Source organism: Stegodyphus dumicola, chromosome 4 (assembly GCF_044657685.1).
Source record: "Stegodyphus dumicola isolate Sdum_Otavi_A_Nest chromosome 4, ASM4465768v1".
Lineage (NCBI taxonomy): Eukaryota > Metazoa > Arthropoda > Arachnida > Araneae > Eresidae > Stegodyphus > Stegodyphus dumicola.
In genome coordinates, this window is record NC_140771.1 from 44,341,136 (window position 1) to 44,364,519 (window position 23,384).

A 23,384-nucleotide genomic window follows, 5' to 3' on the forward strand; every position below is an offset into this window, starting at 1 on the left:
CAGAAATGCACTGTCTCCATTTGTATTTTATGGAGACAGTGGATGTTAAACTATCAATTGCATCCACTTGTCTTTGATATTCAAGGTCTCAGAACTTACAGACTGCATACAGTGTCTCAAAAAAGTGATGGGACACTTGTGCTTTACAAATGGAAACTGTTGTAAAATAAATTTAAAAAACAATAAAAATTTTTTGTGGGTGTGTTTCATACTTAAATTTAGTAACAATTATTACATAACATACATTTTCTCAAAATATTAAAATATTAATTTAATAAAAATGCAATTGTTTAGAACGGAGCAAAAAATGGCACACATAAGTGATGGGACACTTACTTTTCCATCAAATATTTATCCAAAAATTTTACTTTTTAAAAGGTTTTAATATTTTGTTGGATTTCCTTTTCCTTTTAAAACATGATTTAATCTTCTTGGGATGGATTCCACTAATTTTTTTGTGATTTCTGGAGAGATTTTACCCCATTCTTCGTGAAGCACCGATTTTAATTGTTGTTTTGAAGAAATGGCGTGTTTGCGAATTCTTGATTCCAATTCTTGCCAAATATTCTCTATGGGATTTAAGTCTGGAGATTGTGGTGGTGTTTTTATTATTTCAGGACAGTTAGACAGCAGCCAGAGTCTAACGTTCAAAGCAGTGTGCTTAGGGTCATTGTCCTGGTAGAATTTTAAATTGTTATGAAGGTTTAATTTTCGTGCTGAAGATTTCAAATTTTAAAATGTCAATATACTTGTACTGATCCATTATACTGTCAATAAAAACAAGATTACCAACTCCAGCGGACGACATACACCTCCATACCATAACTCCTCCTCCACCATGTTTTACTGTTGGCACCAAGTTCTGTTTGCGAAATTCTTCCCTGGGTTTTCTCCACACCAAGATTCTACCGTCAGAACCAAATATATTAAATTTACTCTCATCAGCAAATATAACTTCATTCCAGTAATCAGAATTCTTATTTATGTTGGATTTTGCGAAAGCCAATCTGAGTTTTCTTCTATTCTTTTCACTTACGAAGAATTTTTTCCTGGCTGCTCTACCGTGATATCCAGCAGATCGAATTACTTTTCTAATAATCTCAGGATTAACAATTACTCCATATAATGCTTGTAAATCAGCAGCAATTTTAGGAGCACTCATTCTTGGATTTTTTTTAATATTTCGAATGATAATTCGCTTTATTCCATTGGATAGTTTTGATGGTCGGCCAGGTCTTCTTTTATCCTGGATCATGTGATTCTTTTTATATCGTTTAATGATATTGAAAACTGTTGAAGGACTCAAGTTAACTGTTTCAGCTGTTTCTCTAATAGATTTTCCACGTTTAGTATGCAAATTAATAACTAATTTTCGAATTTCAGGCAAAGTTTCTTTTCGTTTAATATTCATAGATGCACAGAGCTAAAAAACACAAAAATTCCAAAACAAACTGGAGAGAAATACTGCAGACGATTTTATAAATTATTGCCAATTGCTTTTGAGTAAAAATAAATACCCCAAAAGATATTTTTATTGCTTACTTCAGACGATTTTTGTTGCATAGTACGTAGTGTGCCATCACTTATGTGAGCCATTTTTTGCTCTGTTCTAAACAATTGTATTTTTATTAAATTAATATTTTAATATTTTGAAAAAATGTATGTTATGTAATAATTGTTATTAAATTTAAGTATGAAACACACCCACAAAAATTTTTACATGTTTTTTTAATTTATTTTATTACAGTTTCTTTTTGTAAAGCACAAGTGTCCCATCACTTTTTTGAGACACTGTATATCCTGCTATGTAGTCATCAACCTCTTTTTTTTTTTTTTTTTTTTTTTTTTTTTTGTCTCTCTTCAGCCAAGGAATGCTCTGTTGACATTTCGCATCTTTAATTTGGAACACCTGTGAAACAAAGTTTAGATTTTGTCTTAATTGTGTACATGTATTCTTGATAACAGAACAAAGCAGAACCCACTTGAAAATTTTAGAAACTCCAATGAAAAATTTCGGATTTCTTTTATCATTTGTGTCTTTTATCAATTTGGGATTATTTTCTAATATATTCATCTTAAAATGTAATTCTATGAAGCAGTCAGTCAGAGAGAGATGTAATAAATAAAAGCGAAGGAAATATGGAAAATTAATTAAAAAATTTAAGTATTTATTAAAGATTATAATTTATAGATTAAATATTATAAATAAACAAGTTTACAGATTTCAGTAATTTAAATTTTCACATTTTCTTAACTATTTTCCAGGGTTGAAAATGATGCAAGTAAAATGGCTCATCAAGTGCAATATGCAAGTAGCACAGGTATATATTTTTAAAGTACATATTGATTATGTAATAGCAAAAAAGTGTATGATTGGAAAAATTTTCTGCTGTACATGCCACTGTTTTGTCTGTGTAACCCTTCCCCTCCCCCACGTGACTATCAATAGTCAAATCAAATTTCCATACATCACTCATATACATCATTTCCACAAAATTTCTTATCTGTTTTCACAACCATTAGTTGGAGATATATACTAAACATTAATGCTTAGACACTTTCAAATTTAAAGTGAATTTTGTAAAATTATGAAATGTAACTTTTTGTAATATGCTCCGGTCCGTATACTTCTATTTTGAAAAATTATTCCTCGTGATGCAATTAAAACACAAAAAGGGACTGAGATATTTAATTTCAAAATTTCAGTTTTTGAGAACATATTCAATTTGCATTGAAGGATCAATTAGTAAATAAATTCAGATAATTCAAGGTTGATTTTCACTCCTTATGTCATCCTGTAATTTGTTTTGTGACTTATTATTTATAACTTTGTTACATTTAATACGTTGAATGAAGTTTCACATCTAATATATAAATATATGTAAATTAAGTCTAAAAAGATAAATTCTGCTTGTATTTATACAGATCAGTAGTTCTCCCAAAGAAATGCTTGTCACTTAATCTCTTAACATCAAAAGCCTTTTTCGAAACCAATGTTTTTTGTTACATACACATGCAGGCATTTTGCTTTTCAATTTATGTATGACACCTAAATATAATTCCATACTTAATGCCAAATATCTTGGTCATTTTTTGTCATAAAGATTTTTTTTTCATATTTTATAAAAAGTACAAAATTTCCCTTACTTATATATATAAATATCCCCCTATACTTAGGGACTGAAGGAACTTATAAAAAGTTATATTTTGTAGTTTTTTTAAAAAATTGATTTTTCGAAATTTAAAAATGCAAACATATGAACATCTGCATCACTTAAAACATTTTTGTACTTTGAAGTATATGTCTAAGACCAGCAGTTGTAAAAATGAAAGCCAGTTAAGGACTTGTAAACACAGTGTGTAACTAAATATAAAATCGAGGAAATACATGAGGTATATGAATCAAAAGTAAAAAATCAAGTGTAATGTTTTATGAAACTTGTTGGTTATATCATTATTATAAAATAATTGTTATATAAGAAACCAAATTTTCTTTTAAAGTGCCACTTACTTTTTGAATGGAGAAGGTATGAAAAATCATAAATGAATCAAATATATATAAATTAAAAAATTATGAATATCAGGAGAGAGGAAAAAACAGCAGTCTAAGATATGAATACATACTGTAACTGCAATAAATATGAAAATTCTTGATGTGTTAGCGCCTGCCAGCAGCCGAGTGGTAAAATCACTGAATGCTGATGGTTCGACCTGAGTTCAATTCCAAGTGAACAAGTTGGCTGCATGGATGTTTTCATGGTTTTCTCCGTGTATAACATGTACATGATCCAGTTTAATAGCCTCCACAAAGATAACTCTCTTCTTTGGAGATAGCCCTCAAGTGCTTTGCCATAATGGAATAAACCAACTTTATGTATTAGAAACAAAATCTTTAGGGAAAAGTAAAATAAGTAAATGTATACTTCCAGAATTATATATATATAGTAAAAATATACTTTCGAATTATAATAGAAATTATTATAAATTTAGCAGCAAATTAAATAATTACCTTTTAAATAAGAAATCTTGTTATTAATCATAATGGAAAAAACCAACTTAATGTGTTATTAATAAAATCTCTAGAGGAAAGTAAAATAAGTAAATTTATACTTCCAGAATTATAATAGAAACTATAATAAATTTAGCAGCAAATTAAATAGTTACCTTTAAATAAGAAATCTTGTTATTAATCAGTGACATGTAGCTTTTCTTTGTAATTTCTTCCACAGAAGTATTTGAATGCAAGTTTTCCAGTTGTATCTTTTCATACAAAACCTGCAATACGTAGCGTATTCGGAAACTAAGTACCGTTTCATTCTAGTGCTGTCGCAGCGCTGTGGTAGGCGTCCCGCGCATGTGCACTAGTCTTTCTTGTTCACGGACTTTCAATTGTTGCCATTTTGGTTGCTCTGTGTTGTGTTTTCAGTTTGCTGTGCACATTCAAAATGTTTAAGACAATTAGTTCTCCCGCTGACTGTGAGATTCGTGCCGCGATTAAATTTTTGAACGCGAGGAATGTTAAACCGTCTGAAATTTATCGTCAAGTGACAGAAGTTTACGGTGAATACGCGATAAGTGATGGAATGGTGAGAAAGTGGGTAAGAATGTTTAATGCAGGTCGAACAAATGTCCACACCGAGGTTCGGAGTGGTCGGCCTTCTGTTGTCACCGATGATTTGGTAAGGAAAGTTGATGAAGCAATTCATGAGAACAGACGCTTCACAATGACAACTCTTTCAAAGGCATTTCCACAAATTTCACTTACTGTTTTGTTCGAAATTGTGTCTGACCGCTTGAATTATCGCAAACTGTGTTCCCGATGGGTTACAAAAATGCTCACTGATGCTCACAAAACAAAGCGACTTGGTAGTGCCCTGACATTTCTCATGCGTTACCGTGATGAGGGAGAAAACTTTTTAAACCAAATTCTGACAGGTGATGAAACTTGGGTGTGTCATTTCACACCAGAATCGAAACAACAATCGATGGAGTGGAGACACACTCATTCTCCAAAAAAAAAAACAAAAATTCAAAGTGACAATGTCATCACAAAAAATCATGTGCACTGTCTTTTAGGATAGGAAAGGCATTTTGCTTACTGAATTTCTTCCCAGAGATGAAACCATTAATGCGGCACAATATTGTGAGACTTTAACAAAACTAAGGCGTGCCATTCAAAACAAACGAAGAGGAATGCTCAGTAAAGAAATTGTGTTGCTCCGTGACAATGCTGGGCCCCATACTGCTGGTGACATTCAATCGTTAATTCGACAGTTTCATTAGGAGCAGTTCGATCACCCGCCATACAGCCCGGACTTGGCACCGTCCGACTATCACTTTTTCCTGCACATGAAGCGCGAGCTTGGTGGCAAGCGCTTTGGATCTGACGATGACACGAAAAATGCTGTGGAGTCGTGGTATCGAAACTGGCGGGAAGTTTCTTTGACGATGGTATACAAAAACTGGTCACCCGCTATGACAAGTGTTTGATCATTGGCGGAAACTATGTTGAAAAATAGTTTAAGACATGTATTTTCATGTAAAAATAAAATTGGATTCGAAAAAATTGTTTTACTATTTTTTTTTTTTTTTTCCCCAAAAACGGTACTTAGTTTCCGAATACGCCTCGTACATTAGAACCAACAAAGTGAAATTGTTTTGAGTTTCTAAATCTGGTGGGGGATTTCAATAATTAAAACCAGATAGAAAGCTAATTTTTTACAAGTTAGGCATAATGCCTTTTGCAAACTATTTTGAGACATGAATTTCTGCATTTCACTTTACAAATTTCAACAAGGTATTCAGTTTATTGATGAAAATTACTATTATTTTGAGACTTGAATTTTTTAGATTTTTGTATTTACTTTTTGGAAATTCAACGCATGCACAAATTAACTGTTTGCATATTGAAAATATTACTGAATGCAAAAATTAAGTATATGTATGTAATAGTGATAAAAAAGAGCTTAAAAACTCATAAAAAATTTACATTTATTTAACACAAGATTATCAGTGATGTCTTGATAAACTATATTGTTTAGTCATCTGTGTATAATATAGGGGCATTATTTACAATAGTATAATTAATGTTATGAATTGTGGTATTCTTCATTATAAGTTAACATAAATTTGTAAATATTTATAATAGATATTTATGTATAATTTATATAAAGTAAAAATAAGTTTTATTATGCCATTTATTTGCAGATTTATTCTGTTCCATAGTATAATTTAAATACATGCAATTAAAAAAATTAATTCCATTCATTAAAATTAATTCTAGAAAATTATATAAAGAAATTAATTGGATGTGTTTTTTTAATGTGAGAAAGAGTTAAACATTTCATTCAGAGTTGTTGCTTTTTACATTTTGCATTAAAGTATTTTTTGTGAGAAATCATATTTTTAAAATTTTTTATAAGAAACCACGACTGGATCCCATAACTCCCTTTTTTCCACATGAATCCGTGGTGTAATATGGAAGCATGCTCAAGGAGGATTCGGGAGGTCTTGTATGTAGCTTTTAAATGATCAAATTGCTAAATATATTTAAGTAGCTTTTAAATGATCGAATGGCTAAAGATATTTATGTCGCTTTTAAATGATCAAATGGCTAAATATACTTTCAAATCTTACACAGGAAGATCAGAAAGGAATAAAATAAATCATTGGTTCCTCAAACTACATTAAACCCTATGAGGTATTTTCTTTTCTTTCGGCATGCCTTTATGGTATAACTAGAAGTATGCTTGTCGTGTATTTGAGAGGTCCAGCATTCAAATCTCGGCAAGGGCACTGTTGCATTTTTCACATTTCTTCATCAATATAACCTAATGACTTGACATGTGGTTAACTAACTAACAGAAATAGTGGTGTATGATAATTCATCACTAGTGGGCCGCAACTGGGTCCCCTAATCCCCAGTTACCCTTCAAAAGGAGCAGTATATAAATATTTTCTCCCTCTTTTCCACATGCATTTGTAGTGTAATATGGAAGCATGCTCAAGGAGTTATTCGGGAGATCCAGAGTTGAAATTTCATCAAAGGCATAGCGCATTTTTCACATTCCTACATCCATATAATCTAATGACTAGACAACTTCTTCATTTGAAATAATTGCATTGTTAAAATTTCATTAATTATTAAAATGTGCAGGTTAAATCTCAATTTAAATGTTATCTCAGTATAGTTTTTCTGATTATTACAGTTTGTGTAATTATCTTCTCCTGAACCTAATAAGAGATTAAAGATATTTTTTCTCAATGTTGCTATCATTTTTCTATACCTAGGTCTTTACCTTGTACCTAACTAAAACCAAAGTATTGAATCTTTGAGCCATGTAATGTTAATGTAGGTTGTGTTTCTTTTATTTGTTCTAAAACAGTTCGTGGATACCAATTAATTGTATTAAGTAACTCAATTTAGAGAAAATAAAACATATAATCACATATTTATATTTAATTTTATTTTATGTAGTTTTCCTAGATTATTCAGAATGAAGAATGCTTTGTAACAAATTGTGTCATTGCCATAACTGTCATTAAATGTGTGCACTAGTTTCACTATTACTTTTTCTCCTCCTTTTATTACTATTGTCTCTAAATAAGAGTGACTAGTGTCTAAAGCTGTCTACCTACATAAGAATTGTAATGAACACACTCATAGACAATGAAAAAAGTTTTGTTCTTCAAAAGACCCTATTGTATCGCCAGCCATTGGATTGGTTAGGTTTGGTTTATGGGATTACGGCAAAGCTTCGAGGTCTCTTTGCTTAAGGGGGGGTGCCTTCATGTGGACTTTCTAAGGAAAACTGGCTCATATACATGTTACACATGAGGAAAACCACAAAAATGCCCATGCAATCTGCCCATATGTAGGATTCGAACCTCGGATCGAACTACCAGTGTTTAGTGATTTTACTGCTTGGCTACTGGTGGGCCAGCAGCTAGTGGATATTGTATTTTGTATGTGTTATAAGTTTATGTATAATATATTATTATAACGTTGTGATGTATTTCCTTCAAATGAGCAGAATCAGGTAAAAAAAAAAATTTCCTAATTTAATTTTATAAAACTAGTTCAGTTTAAAGGTGGTTGTTTAGGGGGAGCCGTTTAAAACGTTCTGTGCCTAGATAAAGCTGAAAATATCTGTTCTAAAATCTTGTATTTAGAACCAGGAATATTTTTGGCTTCATTAATTCTTGACACAGTATTATTTTGATTATTTATGCCTATTTTTTAAATCTTTAAAAATATACTTAAAATATTTCACAGTATGGTACTGAAGTAATATTAACACTGATAATTAAATTATTAATATAACTGTCATTTCTATTTTGTTTCAGTTAATAGTCCGCAGATGAATTCTGGATCACCTAGCAATACATTACACAGATCAGCAGCTCCATCTCAGCCATCAGTACCTCCTGCTCCACCTCAGCCATCAGCATCTCCTGCTCAATCCAATGCTGCTCCACCACCTCCACCTCCTCCTCCACCACCACCACCTCCTTATGCATCGCCTTCTTATGCACCACCAATGTCTAATTCTGGACCTCCTCCACCACCTGCACCTCCTATCTCAGCAGGTTTCTCTGGACCTCCCTGTCCTCCTCCACCACCAGGATCTACAACACAGCGTCCTAACACTGCTAACATGTCTTTAGCATCAGCTCTAGCTAATGCAAAATTAAAAAAGACTCAGAAGGTAAGATTACATGTTTTTCAATCAATTGGATATATTTGAATTATTAAACTATTTTTTATTGATATTAACTTCAAAAAAGTGTGTGTAAATTAAAGTCATGTTTATCAACATCATTATGTTCAACTGAAAATCTCATAAAGTTTTTAATTATAATTGCTTGATAGATGAAAAATTAGGTCAGAAAAAAGGAGTAATAAGTTTTTGAATGCATAGAAATTTTTAATTAGGTTGTCAAGTTTGTGTCATTACTTTTAACCTTAAATATCTATGTTGATAATGTAAGTAGTAATTTAAGTAGGTATCCACATTTCTTTTAGTGTTTATCATTATTGGTCTGTCAGTTAACTGAGTCCAAAAAAAAATTATGGATTTTTGTAAATTTGATTTCCTTAAAGCATTTTATTTTCTAATCATAGGTATTTTACCTTCCACCTCTCTTTTTTTAAAATTATTACCTTTTTTTCCCCCTACATTTCTATTATAAGTACTGTATGTCTGATAATATGATTTTCAAAAGTAATTCTGAGTAAGCCAGATCAAATTTTAAATATTTCACTGGTACCATAAATACCTTCTTTGAATTTATGGTTCTGGTAAATAAAATATTAATTATGACTTCTATAGCTTTAAAACCATATGTCAGTCAATACTGTGTTTTAAATAACTTTAACTGCAATATGCAACACAGTGAAACTTCTCTCAACAATTACCTTTCTAGATAAACATTTCTGAAAGAATGCAGTGTCTAAGAACATAATTAAATAAATGTATTATATGGTAGTTGACTTGGAGAATAAATACCAATAGTTGTGTTCTGTAAGCCGGTGATCTCAAAATCAAATTGCATGTGGCTTGGATGCATGATTTGAAAGCATCTGATGGGCCAGAACAAATTTTTAACAAAATTGTAGGATATTTTTAACAATAGCAATAAATAAATAAATAAAAGAGAGGCCAAATTTTTAATTTTTAAGTACTAACGTACGTAAACAATAATAATAGCATAAATGAAAAAAATCCAAATTTATATTTATTTTCTAACTTTATTTTCTAACTGAAGTCTAAAGGTTGTTCCTTACAAATTTCTTTTTCTTTTAGCAGTACTTTGTTATTCAAGCTTATTGACAGCTAAATATTAAATTTCAGACTGACATTTATTTCAGATAGTTACAGTGTGTTGAATTAACTACTAAATAACTTGCTTATAAACTAAAGTGGAAAACTGGAAGCAGCAGAACACTGAAGTGCTAGCAAATTGAATTTACTGGCTGTGTTAAAATGGAAAATTCTTCCACCTTATTTTAATCATGTAACCTTATATTCAAACATACAATGGCAAAGACCCTATTCACGATGTCTACCCCACCCTATTCATTATGTCTTTTTTCCTTTAATAGCAGTCACACAAATAAGCTCAATCTATATCTTAACGTATCTAAAATTATAAGCACCATATTTGCAATAAATACATACTGAAACGTAATCGCGAGCTGCATGCAGCTCATGTGCAGAAAGTTTGAGACCACTGCTCTAAGGAATCTCCACAGAAGACTAAAATCATCTAGTCATGATAAGATTTAATTGATAGAATTGATTTAATTCATTGAACCTTTAAGGAGATAAAACTGTTGGAAACTTGCTTGGATGTGTTTTATAGCAAATGCATAATGAATATTTGTGAAATAGAGCTCTGCAAACTCTGCCTAATTTGAATTCAATAAATGATGCATTGTCAAAAATTAAGGCAGTTTAATGGAATTTAAGGTGGATGCCTCAGAATACTGTACTGCAAACTCATTTGTTAAAATTATGCAAGGGTCTCTCTGAAATGTTTGAGATACACGTAGGTTTTTAAAGTTATACTTTTGGAATTTTAAGAATATTCAAAGTAGTTGCTTTCAGCATCAATGCACTTCTGTAGGTGAATTTTCCAAAGATTAAATGCTTCAAGCCATTCTTTTCTTGGAATCGATGAAAACAATGCATTTAAAGTCTCATCAATCTCATCTACGGAATAAAAACAGCGTCCATGTAGTTCTTTTTTTAGATTAAAAAATAGCCACAAGTCACACAAGCCTAGGTCAGGTAAATAGGGTGGATGTTTAAGAAACTCGACTATCAATCTTGCTGAATGAGAAGATGCATTTTCATGGTAGAGCATGAGTCCTCTAACATTCATTTCTTGAAGAATTCCTGAAGACAGTTAGCTGTGACTGTCTTCTGTCATTACAACCTAATGGCTTTGAACAATCCTGTACTTCTGAAGAAAATTGCATACATTACTTTTTCATGGCACGTTGTCTTTTCGCCATTGTAAGCATGGGATCATCTTCAAAAATGCATACTTTACTTTCTCGAAATATTGGAACATCATAACCTATTACGATTTTAGAAATAATGCAGTGGCCACCATCTTTAAGTGATTTAAGGGTTTCTTTACTGATTCTGACATGCTCCTCTTTTTGGTGCTCAGTTAAATTATGGAGAACCCAATGGCAAACTAGTTTTATCATATGCAATTCTTCACGAATAATTTTATGTATGGAAGCGGATCCGATATTAATTTCCTCCTTTGGTAGGTGCAGCGATTATCATCTAACATTTTCCATATGGCAAACACATTATTTGCGATTATTGCTGACAGTGGTCTTCCTGTGTGTTCTTCATCTTGAAGAGAGTTGTGACCTTGGTGAAATTGTGTAAACCATATGAATACAGTAGCATGAGATGGACCTTCATTTCCAAATACAAATTGTAGGCATCGAACATGTTCTTTTAAAATCATTGAAAATCATAGCATGTTTATGTTCTTCCATCAACTCATTTTTCCTTCTGCCTAAAATTTATTCTATGCTAAACTGCTTGCAGTTGGCCAATCAAAAATCATTTGCTATGCTAAAATAGCTCATATTTTCAAATCTAACCATTAAATTTTTTTGTGACTTTTTAGCATCTGTGAGTGTTTTAAAAATTTCAGAGTGACCTGCATATGCAGCTGCGGCTACATATTCACTTGTTAAATGCAGAAGTTTAAAAAAAAAACTGTATAATAATAAAAAGAAAGCCCTCAATAGCCAAATAGTACAGTCACTGAACACTGGTAGTTCAACTTACATTTAATTCCAGGTGCACAGGCTGCCTGCATGAGTGTTTTCATACTTTGTCCCAGTCCCATGTGCAGTGTAGATCTGAACCAGTTTTGCTAAGAAAGTTCTTCACAAAGGCATTTCTCCCTTTAAGCAGATAGCCCTCGCATGCTTTGTCACAATCTAAAAAAAAAATAATAATAATAATAATTAATGTGCTAGGAAAGAAATACAGTGATTCTCACTGAACATAAATGAGTAGGCAGAATGTTGGATAAGCAAAAATGTCGGCTAAAAGAAATGTGTTTGAGAAAAGCCTATTAAATATCAAATTATGTTATAATTTTACACATAACAAGCTCAGTAAGCATGTTATACAATAAAACAGAAAAAATTAACTGAAAAAAAGGAACTTACAGTGTCAGAATTATCTGAAATTAAATACAGTATGTATAGTAGTTCAAAAGTTCAGTTCTGTGGTAATTGAAAGAAATTATTTCTGATCAGAGCATACTTTCTTAATAATGCGATTTCTTCAATCTTAAGTTTTGCCATCTTTGCAGCATCATTATGTCGATTCCTGTAGCATCTTGTTGCTCAATATATTTATTTGTAGTTTCTAGAGCCTTTGCAGCATCATTATGTCAATTCCTGTAGCATCTTGTTGCTCAATATATTTATTTGTAGTTTCTAGAGCCTTAATTCCATCATTATGTGAAATTCTGCGAGGCTGAATTGTTGGTGTGTGATCTTGATCTTAGTTTTGTTTTCACCACAGTTGACATGAGTGACAGTTTCTTCATCAGTTATTTCATACTGATCATCAGCCTTCATGAGAAACATTGACTTAATATCATTATCTTGAATCTTCTGTGCCCGGAGTATGTTGGAGCATTATCTAGTAACAAAACACCTTTTTCTGGGTAAATTATTTCTTAAAAAAGCGTCTGTATTGAAGGAAGAATTGTGACCAACCTTTGAAAATTTCATTGTTCATCTATGTGCTTTTCTGACTACAATATTTTATAGGAAGAGCATTTTTTGAAACTTTTAAAGGCAGTAAGATTTTGGTACTTTCCAGTCATTACAAAATCCACACTGAGGTTTGCTCTAGCATTACTGCTTGCTAAAATGGTCAGCCTTTTTTCACTACTATTAAAGCCATGGGCTGCCACTGTAGTTCTAACTGCAAGACTGTTACTATGTGCCAGTTTGTAAATTAAGGCTTGACTCAGTTAAATATCTGATTGTGTCTGTTAGGCTTTCATGTTCAATTAATTCCTGAAATGTTTTCGTGAATGCTTTCATTTTTTCAAAATTTGATGGTAGTTTTTCACCAAAAACACCTAACTGATGGGTGGTACCATAACATTTCTTTCATTGAGCCAACTAACTCTTGCTGTGAAATCTTGGGCCTCTTCATTGAAATATGCTGTTTGTTGTAAATTAGGCATACCTTTCTCCCTGAACTGTGTAAACTAAGCAATCAAAGCTTCACCCACTTTTTTCATAGTCATATTTCTTTCTATATTTTAATGCACATTTCATAACTCTTGAGGCACACCATTTTCTTATTTCTATCCATTTTTTTTCCTAGTCTCCTATTGTTACTTGCCCAATGTCAAATTTATCAGCTATCTTATGCTTTGCCCAGTCTCTTCGTTGCCTGAAATTTTTGTTCCATCAATATTAACTTTCTTCTGTACATACGTAAATTTCAACTTTTAAACACCACTATAATGTTGTGAAACTAGACAAACCTCACAGGGACACATACACATTAGCAATAACGAACAATAAACTGATTCACATACAATAATAAACTGCACTGCACTGAGTGACAGACACATTCACACTGTAGACATGCATATATACAGGATGGTCAGGAGGAGAAAAAAGGAAAAGAAAACTATACTCATAAATTTCAGTTCTTGTTGTCGGTGCCCCCCTGGTATGTTGGATAAATGTAAAATGGAAACGTGTAAAAAATAAATAAACTCTAAGCAAAACTGACTAGACCCTTTTGGAAAAAATTCTAATGATACTTGATTGTTCACACGTTAATTTTTTCATTGCATTTCTTCATCCTGTAAGCAACACAGGAATAAAATATCCATTGTAGAAACACACAAATTTCCTTCAAAATTAATGCAAGGTTTCCTTAATTGCCTTTAGTTCGTCTTTGTGCATCATTTTTTCCATAGTTTATCACTTCTTTAAACTTTTCTTGCACCAGTGCAATTATTTCACTCTTTTCTTATAAGGTGATCATTTTTATTTTTCCTAATGTACTCATCGTCATCACAGTTAGTAGTTCCCTGCAGCCTGAAATTCGATTTATTAAGTCCACGAAACTAAAATTTTCTATTTTTCCCAGTATTCCCTTGGACTTGCTTTCTGAACTTGTATAAATATTGTACCGAATTATTATCCATCTAAACTGCTTTTTTCATCTCTTGATTCAGCCAGTATTTGCAATAAATTTAATATGTTTTAATTTTTGAAATTCTCAAAAGATCTGAGGCTTTCTTCTTGCAAAATTAAATCTGTTAAAAGTGGTGCTTTCGTTATTGACTGCCTTTTAAAAATAAATAAATAAGCCCAAAAGCGCCTTAGTGCTAATGGGTTATCAGTCACGAAATGAGATTTTGCATTGTATTATTTTAAAGAAATTAAATTTTGAACACTCTGCATGTGTGTGTGTTCCTAGAAGTGAAAAAAAAATGATGGTACCTAGAGCCATCAAATTCTGAATAACATAGTCCTCCACTCAAACATGGGAATCCGGAAGCTCGAATTTTGAATATTATGTTTTGTAAATCTGTAATGAATTTTTGATTAACAAACTCAATGATTTGAAAGCAGGTGGTGTCAACATTGTGCAGAATATAATATTTTTATTTCCAGTGCACGAGACTGTGTATCGGAAATTCTAAAGATATGCTATTTTTAAATATTTTGTGTTGCTGTTGAATTGAATTTTAGACTATGAGCTCAGCGAGAGAGTGAAAAACCATAACAAATCCTTTAGGGCGATCGTTAAAATCTGAAACCTTCCAAATTAAAAAAAGAAAAACTTATAATATTTATTTTTTTAATCCTTGTTCACCCCCCTTTCAAGTTTGCAGTTTCATCTCTTCCATCAACATTTAGTATTTGATATTTACTTAATTGTTGTTTACTTAATATTTAAATCTATTTCAATTTATTTATACCTTCAATTTCACAGAACTTCTTAATGCATATACTCTGTCACAATATTATTGATTCCTTCTGTTTTTATGAATGAAAACAGATGCTTGGCATTGTGTGTTGATACTTGATAAGGACTTAAAATAGACTGGAAAAATAATTTTACCTATCCTAAATATTAAAGAAAGTGATTACTTATTGATGCGAGATCACTTTCAAGAATCTAATCGGGGATGGTTAGAACCGTGAAACGAGTTTTTCAGTGATAAAGTAGCACCCTTCCCAAGGATTAAATTGTCTTTGAACCAAGCATCAAATAGTAAAAATTAGAATATAAGAAACTGGGCACTCGGCTCCAAATTTCTTTTCTTTCAGGTAGTGGAATGTCAAGTTATCAAGAGGAAGTTTGATAGGTTCCACTTTGTTCGTTAAATGAAGTTGCAGCATTGCATAATTAACAGAAATTTTAAATGTTTGGGGAAAAAATTTGTGTATGCACTTCATGTATGTTTTTAAATATATTTAAAAAAATACTTTTAAAATGAAAAGTGCTTTTACCTTATTTTTATCTTTAATATTTTAGACAGAAGTAAATAATGAATCAAATAAAACTCCTGGTCCTACATCTAACAGTATGGCAAGCATGATGGATGAGATGGCAAAAACCCTTGCTAGAAGGTAAGATGGTTTGTTGAATGCAAAATACACTCTGTAGCAAAAAAGAAAAAAAAACAAGTCCATGTATCGAGGAAAACAGCGGATCTTGGTGAAACAAGGACGTGGAGGAAATAATGAGGAAAACATAAAACAATTTAAGTTTCTGTAACATTATTTATTGCAGCAAGAACTGTCCAGAACCTTTACATGTTAACGTGGCTTGTTCCTTAACCATTACATATTAATATGGTTGTTTAGGGCCCTCTCGGATATCAATGTATGCAGAAATGTGATCTGGCGTAGATGCATACAAATGCTTTTTATGGCCTGAGGGGCATCCATCAGGATAGCATGATAATCTCAAAACCATGTCAGACATTGTTTGTAGTACCTGTAGCTGAAGTTGATCGTGTCACAAATGTGTTCAGTGGGTGAGAGCTTCAAGCAATGAGGACATCCATGGGACATTTGTCTTTTGCAAAAAGTGTCAGTAATGATTGATCTGCTTATGGATAGGCATTATGTTGGAAAAAGGGCTCAGCAGGTCTGACAGCATAGGTACTAAAAATAAGCTGTAGAATGTCATCAGTGTAATGTTCATTAATCACTGAATGGGATCTTTATTATCACTGAGAATGATAAAACTCCAATCCATTGTATTCCACTTAGCAGAAGCATGATAGTGCATTATCGTCATTGAGCTGGTGTTAAAAGTAGACATTATAAGGGCACCAACAGTGCAATCTACCTTCTGCCATTCATCATCCAATGGTTCTGTGCATAAAACACCTCAGAGGTGTTAGTAATTTCTGCTGAATGATGAAAAGTATGGCTGTCAGTGTGGTTGGGGCTTTATTTTCTTTCTTTTTGGCAAAAGCAGGGCAATCAATCCACTGGGACATTAGCATATATTTACTGAAAAGCCCCATTATTGTAAGTGTCAGTAACACAGTGCACAACTTAAAGGGTATATAAATGTTGAAGGCAGAGATGTGTGGTTGTGGCTGAGCTTCTGATGTCTTGGTCCATGTGGCCAGTCTTCCTTTATAGATTGTGGCTGCACTTTGATGGGGCAATATGTTGGATCTATTACTGACAATATTACTGTAACTTTTTGTCCCTCTTTAAAAGCTGTGATGCATCATCTTTTGAGCTCGCTCATATCCATGTAAACTCATCAGTTGGGTCTCATGTAAATCAATCAAAATTTTCGTGGAAAGCGAATGCTATTATATCTATTTTGTGTGATATTCTAGTATGCCATACATGTGCTTTGCACATTAAATGGTTATGAATTTTTAACAGTATGAATAGCTGAGTTGGGGGTTTTGTATGTTAAGTATTATTATAGTCTTTTGGATTTCCACTATGCATGGATTTATTTTTGCTGCAGTGTATATATATTGTGTATATATTTTTGTTTTTCTTGCTGTGTTATTATTCTTTAAGACTACATATGTTTTTTAGTTGATTAAGTTTTAAATGCTATTTTGTAATGCTTGCACTTTTTTTAAATATTTTTTTTAATATTAATTTAGATCTACACTCTAAAATCTGTGTATAAAGCTGTAAATTTTTCAATATCTGTTGCAGTATATTGAATCACATTATATGAATTATGATTATTAATAGCAAATAGTTGATTGTATAACAGATAAATTTTGCCGAAAAAATAATAGTCTATGGTAATTTTTGTTCTTACTCATTTCAAATATATTTTGCAGGCGAGCTCAAGCAGAAAGCTTTCAAAACATGGTAAGTTTGGAGACTGTAAAATAAGATTGAGTACTCTCTTTATTTTATGTAAAAATTGCTTAATTTTACCCTCCTTTTCAGGATTCAGATAACTCGGATAAGAAATGGGAAAAAAATTCATCTAATGGTAGTACTGGTGGTGGATTAGAGTCACCAAAGAGTAATCGGAGGTGTGTTATTTGTTTGCATGAATATATATTTTAATTTCTTTTTGCTTGAAATTCTCAGTTTATCCTCTATATCATAAATTACAAAAAATAAAGTCTTCATTGGTGGGATTTAGTTAGTTTGGTACAAAATTATTTTTTTATTTGCCAAACTAATTATTAAATTTAAATTGCAGTATTTAACCAGCCGATTTATTGGCTTTTATTTGGTGGCTAATTATTTGAAGTTCTTTAATTACTTGAATGCCACCACTGCTGTAACTTCACACAAAAATATCACTTTTTTACATTAGCAGTCAATATTCAAAAATTAAATTATCTTTACATTTCATGGTTCTGTAAAAGCATTAGAGTTATGGCCATTCAGTCTTATACTTTTGTTTAATTTATTGTTTCATACTGTTTACCTTAGATCAGTAATTATTCTTTTTCTTTGTAATCAGTAACTGGTGAAATGGCATTCATTTTACATAAAATATAAAAAAAAATTATGCAAAAATCGTAAAATTATGTAGTGTTTGGGTTATTAGTAAAAGAAATGTAAATTGAAGCTCTTTTTTCTATTTAACTGTTTTTATTTATGTTTTAATATATCAAATAATTGTTTGAAAATTCCAAAATATATTCTTTTGGTGAGGAAAAAGTTGTTCAAGAGCCTTTTTTAAAATATATGCATAGTAGTGATATTCTAGTGATTTAAAATCAGGAATTCAAAAAGAGAAAATTTTATCTTGCATTAATTTGTTACTTTCATTTTTATCACTGTTGTATCAGTTCCAAACATGTACTTACATATTTAAAAAAAAAAAAAAAATTATTTATCCAGGGACGTTTTAAGGCATGGGTCAACTGGGCCCAACGCCTCGACTTCAGTAAGATCGAGATATGAATAATTTTAATTGCCAAATGTTATTCTCATTGTGAGAATCATAAAGGCATCTAGTATCAGATGGCTGGGACATGTGTTTATATATGATGATGCATTTCCAGCTAAAAAAAATAACTTTTTCGAGAATTGAGGGAGTAAAATGAAGGGGAAGACCACCCACTAGATGGATAGATAATGTCGAGGAGGATTTAAGGTTAAATGGAGTTAACCGATGGATGGCTATTGCGCTAATGGGGTCGGGTAGAAGAAACTTGGATAGACAGCCTTGGCCTGTAACAGAGTGTGGAGCTTATGAAGAAGAAGAAATGTTATTCTTGGCGATTTTCTCCAAAAAAACTAGGAATTTCCAACTATTGTCAACAGTGGCGAGACTGCATTATTATGTCATGTCCGTTGTATGTGTCTAGGCTTAGCTCTACCATCATTACTCATTTAGTTTTGAAAAGCAGCAGTCAGTTGAGTCGGTTTCACATTTATTACAGTTTAGCGTTTTTGTATGTATTTGACAGCCTGTAATAATGTCTACTTAAAATGTTCAGATAAGAACAAAGTACCTATTTTAAATAAAGTACCATCACAATTACTTTCAACATTTATATTAATTATTCCAGATTCAGGACAAGTCAGAATGAAACGTTTTGAAAGTGGAGCTGCAAAACATACAAAATTTGATGGGGGGAAAGAAATCTCTTGATAAATTACAGAAGCTAACTCCCCCTTTTTTTAAATTCTGTATCTATATCTACTTATACCACTTCTGCTGGTATATCCAAAAATACACTTGACGTTGAAGGATAGGCACAGCGAGAATCCGACTATTTAAGTGTTCAAGAAGAAACACAAAGACTTACTGAAACAAACACTATAACTGGTGAGATTATTGACGTCTCAAATATTTTTCCTGAAAGTACAGATCCAAGGTTGTGGCCATATATTGACAAGACTTTACAGCCATACTAGGTTGAGAAAGAGCCGTCAGTTTGTTACAACAAAGATAATGATATTAATTTAGCTTACTTATTGTAGCTTAATTAAAGATAATGATTTTGAAAAATCAACATGTATATACACCAAAGAGCTATTACATTATGACCACCCTGTTAATAACATGTAGGACCTCAAAACTGTCAGCACCTGTCGTGGCATTGAGTCTACAAGGTGCTGATATGTAATATGAGGTATCGGGTACCAAGCACTCACCAACTGGTCCTGCAATTCCCACACATTGTAAGGGGGAAACCTGGCAGCACGAATTTGGTTTTCCAGGTGAGACCACAAATGCTCTATTGGATTAATGTCGGGTAAATTTGGAGGCTAAGACAAAGTCACTGGAATGTTCCTCGAACCACTCCCTTACAATTCAACCCTAATGAATAAGGTGCATTATCCTGTCTGTAAACACCATTCCCCGCAGGAAACACTTTTTTCATGAATGGGTGAACCTGGTCTGCAACGATTTTCATGTAGCGCAGAGATGTCGGGGATTGATCTGTGGGGATTATGGGCCCTAATGTGCTCCATGAAAACATTTCCCACACTATAATACCGGCTTGTCTCCATCCAACTGTGCATCTGAGAACTAGGGTTATGTTTGGAAATTGGCGTATTAGCACACACCCGTCGATGTGATGCACCAGAAAACATGATTCATTGGACCATGAAACTTTCATTCATTCTTTTAATGTTTAATTAGCAATGTCAACCATTAGTTCAATTTTTCTTGGCCCACTGCAGACATAGCTGTCGATGATGTGCCATCAGTACAGGGGCATGCTGCGGCCTCTAATTGCGTAGGCACATGTGCAGAAATGTACACTGCACAGTATGTTGATAAACATTGTCTGGGTCGCCACTGTTGTAGCTGGTAGTGATTTCGGCTGTTGTAGTACTTCGGTTTTGGTAAACAATGCATAGCAATCTCTGCTTTCCTCTAAATCAGCTGTTTTTCCCATTATGTCACTAATTGTGCTGTGTTTGGAAAGACAATGCATAACCGCTTTATATACTCCAACATCAGCCGTGCATGCATAGTGGTTTTTTTTTCCTAGGCGAGCCCATTGTTATAGATGGAGGTTGGTGGTTATAATGTAATGGCACATTAGTGTACAATGAACAACATGGTAAAACTGAAACAAGATACCTTTCTGCGATTTCTTTTCTGTTCAAGAAGGAGTTAATTAATGGTGAGGCTGTAGACTGTGAATGGCTAATGTATTCATCACAAGGAAACATATACTGTTTTGTATGTAAATTTTCATCTACCAAATCTACATTCAGCACTAGTGGATTCAATGACCAAATATGGCTGCTTCACACCATGAAAATTCACCTGTCCGCAAAAAGTTTATGATGAGGCACTAAGTCCTTTACAGTTATCTTAGTTGAGCAGACAGCCAACATATTATACCAATCAATGATGAACATCATGACTCGAAAAAAGTGTTAAAGAGAATAATAGCTGTTTTTAAAGTTTTTAGCTTGAAGAGGACTGCCTTTCAGAGGGGGAAATGACACTATTGGTTCAGGGACAAGTGGAAACTATTTAGGTACTTCCCAGATGTCACTCATGCCAACCAACTACATTTATTATATGTCCAAAATGGTACACCAGTTGAGAGATTTTTTTCAGTTTATTCATATTTATGGGCATACTTCAGAGTATCTGGCTGATGTAGTGGTTTTATTTTTGGAAAATAACATTTCACTTAGTGATTGTAGAGGTCAGTTATATGATAATGCCTCAAATATGTCTGGAAAATATTTGCAATTGCAAGCCTGACTTCAAGAAAGAAAGAAATACTCTGTATACGTACCATGTTTAGAACATTCTTTGAACTTAATTGGCATTCAAGCAGTAGAATGTAACAATTTACTTTGATTTTGTTCAAAATCTCCACCATTTTTTCTCATCATCAACCCATCATTGAGCAATACTGACTTTAAATTTTAATTCTAATAAAAATAAAAAATGTATTAATATTTATGATAAGATGTTTATTATAATCAGTGTATCAAAAACACGTTGGTCTGCACGTGCAGATGCAATCAAAGCTTTATGCGAAGGATAATCAGAAATTTAGCCTTGATTGTTTAATTAATCATGAATCACAGGGCAGTGGATACTCGACATCCTGCAAAAAAAATTTGAAAAAGAAGATGAATGAATTGCAAACTACTTTTTAAACTATCTTTTGGAATGACATTTTGGCTCATATTGACAGGGTGAATTTATCGGTCTAGACTAAAAATATGGATTTGTCAAAAGCAGTGAAATTGTTAAAATCTTTAATGGCGTATATAAAAACCAAAAGAGACTCTTGATTTTTATGAGTCAAAAGCAAAGGAAATATCCTATATAAAAGAGTATGAAAGTGTTCGCAAGCGTATAAGACAATGATATGGTAGGGTAACTTTTGAATGCAACTACAGCCAGAAGTTTAATGTAGAAACCTTTTTACCAATATTGACTGTCTAATTTACAACATACAATAATGCAGTAAAAAATACTGCATTATGTATTTGAATTGTTTGTGTTTTTTTAAAATATCTGTAATTTGGATAAGAGTAAAATTAAAATAGCATGCGAGAAAATATAAGAAGTTTATGCCAAAGATGTTCATGAGGAGGAACTAAATTTGGAATGTCAACATTTCAAACCATATTTTAACATTAATGGTAAAAAACTGAAGGAAAAACAGGGAGAAGACATGGGAAAAAAGGAAGATTAATAAGAAATAATATCATTCTACTAATGCGGATGATAATGAATAAAGTTGTTGGGTGAGGAGACTGGGATTGGTATCAACACACTCTGTACATACGTGTATAATGAAAGACTATTCACAATGTTCCCAAATATTGAAAGAGTAATGAGAATTTTCTTGTCGTTGAATGATTACTAACACGAGTGGTGAGCATTTATTTTCAAAATTCAAACTGCTCAAAAATGAATGGAGAAATCGTATCACTCGATCTCGTTTGAAAAATTTAAGTTTGATGAGTATGTAAAATATTACTAACAGTTGATTTTGAAGAGATAATTAATGATTTTGTGAATTTAAAATGTAGAAAACGAATTTTCGAATAAAAATTCATTTTATTATGAATTCCTTTTATTAAAATTTACATTTAATGAAATGAAAGGAATGCAGGTGGAGCCTTCATTTGTGTGGTGGCCCAGGGTCTCAAGATGTCTTAAGACGTCCCTGCATATATCAGGGAAGATTTTTTTTTCAAATGTTATGCATGAAAAAATGAATATGAATGTAGTGTTTCATACTTAGTAATGAATGTATTTTATGCCTTTTAAAATGATGTATGATAGCAGACTATGAAATGTATTATGAATACATATTATTAGAAAATTTAAAACCATTATAATTTTGCAAAATAATAATTCTTCATTGACACTTGTAAAATGTTTTTCTGTGGTGTATTAATCACAGTGTTTTTTTTTTTTTTTTTTATAATTTAACATTTATATTCTTATTGGACTTTCACTAGGCAGAGGATAGGATCTATTGGAGATATGGATAACTTAAAATCCAATGGAACAGAGATATATGATATGGATCGACTAAAACAAGAAATTATGGTAGAAATAAGGATGGAAATTAATAAGTTAAAGCAAGATATTATTGATGGTGAGTTAGTACTTTTTTTATTCATATAATCTGAATGTTTTTAAAATATGGGTCTTTTTTTATTTATAATATATTAATTTCAAGTTATATCCTTTGCAGAATATTTTTGCAGAAAGTGCTGGGGCAGGGGACAAAACTTTCTAAAAGCAACATTAAATTTTAAAAAAAAATTGGAATTTATGTTTCAAAATAAAATTAAATACCAGTTTTAAATGAAAATGGAATGAATGATAAATATGCTGCATATTTAATCTAGCCTGTCTACTGAAAATATTATAACTAAAACA

General features: G+C 32.1%; 1 protein-coding gene across 4 annotated transcripts in view; it reads left to right on the top strand.

The window, feature by feature from the left end:
- Window positions 1–23,384, top strand: part of ena (ENAH actin regulator enabled) — a 129,034-nt gene that overhangs the window by 97,142 nt on the left and 8,508 nt on the right. For all 4 annotated transcript variants that reach the window (XR_015040641.1, XM_085814779.1, XM_085814778.1 and 1 more), the window contains exons 5-10: window positions 2,266–2,321; window positions 8,347–8,708; window positions 15,570–15,664; window positions 17,368–17,398; window positions 17,480–17,568; window positions 22,958–23,097. Coding sequence is in view for 3 of the 4 variants with exons in the window: in XM_085814779.1 (XP_085670905.1) it covers window positions 2,266–2,321; window positions 8,347–8,708; window positions 15,570–15,664; window positions 17,368–17,398; window positions 17,480–17,568; window positions 22,958–23,097 (773 nt within the window). In the remaining variant the exon portion in view is untranslated. The remainder of the gene's footprint in view (window positions 1–2,265; window positions 2,322–8,346; window positions 8,709–15,569; window positions 15,665–17,367; window positions 17,399–17,479; window positions 17,569–22,957; window positions 23,098–23,384) is intronic.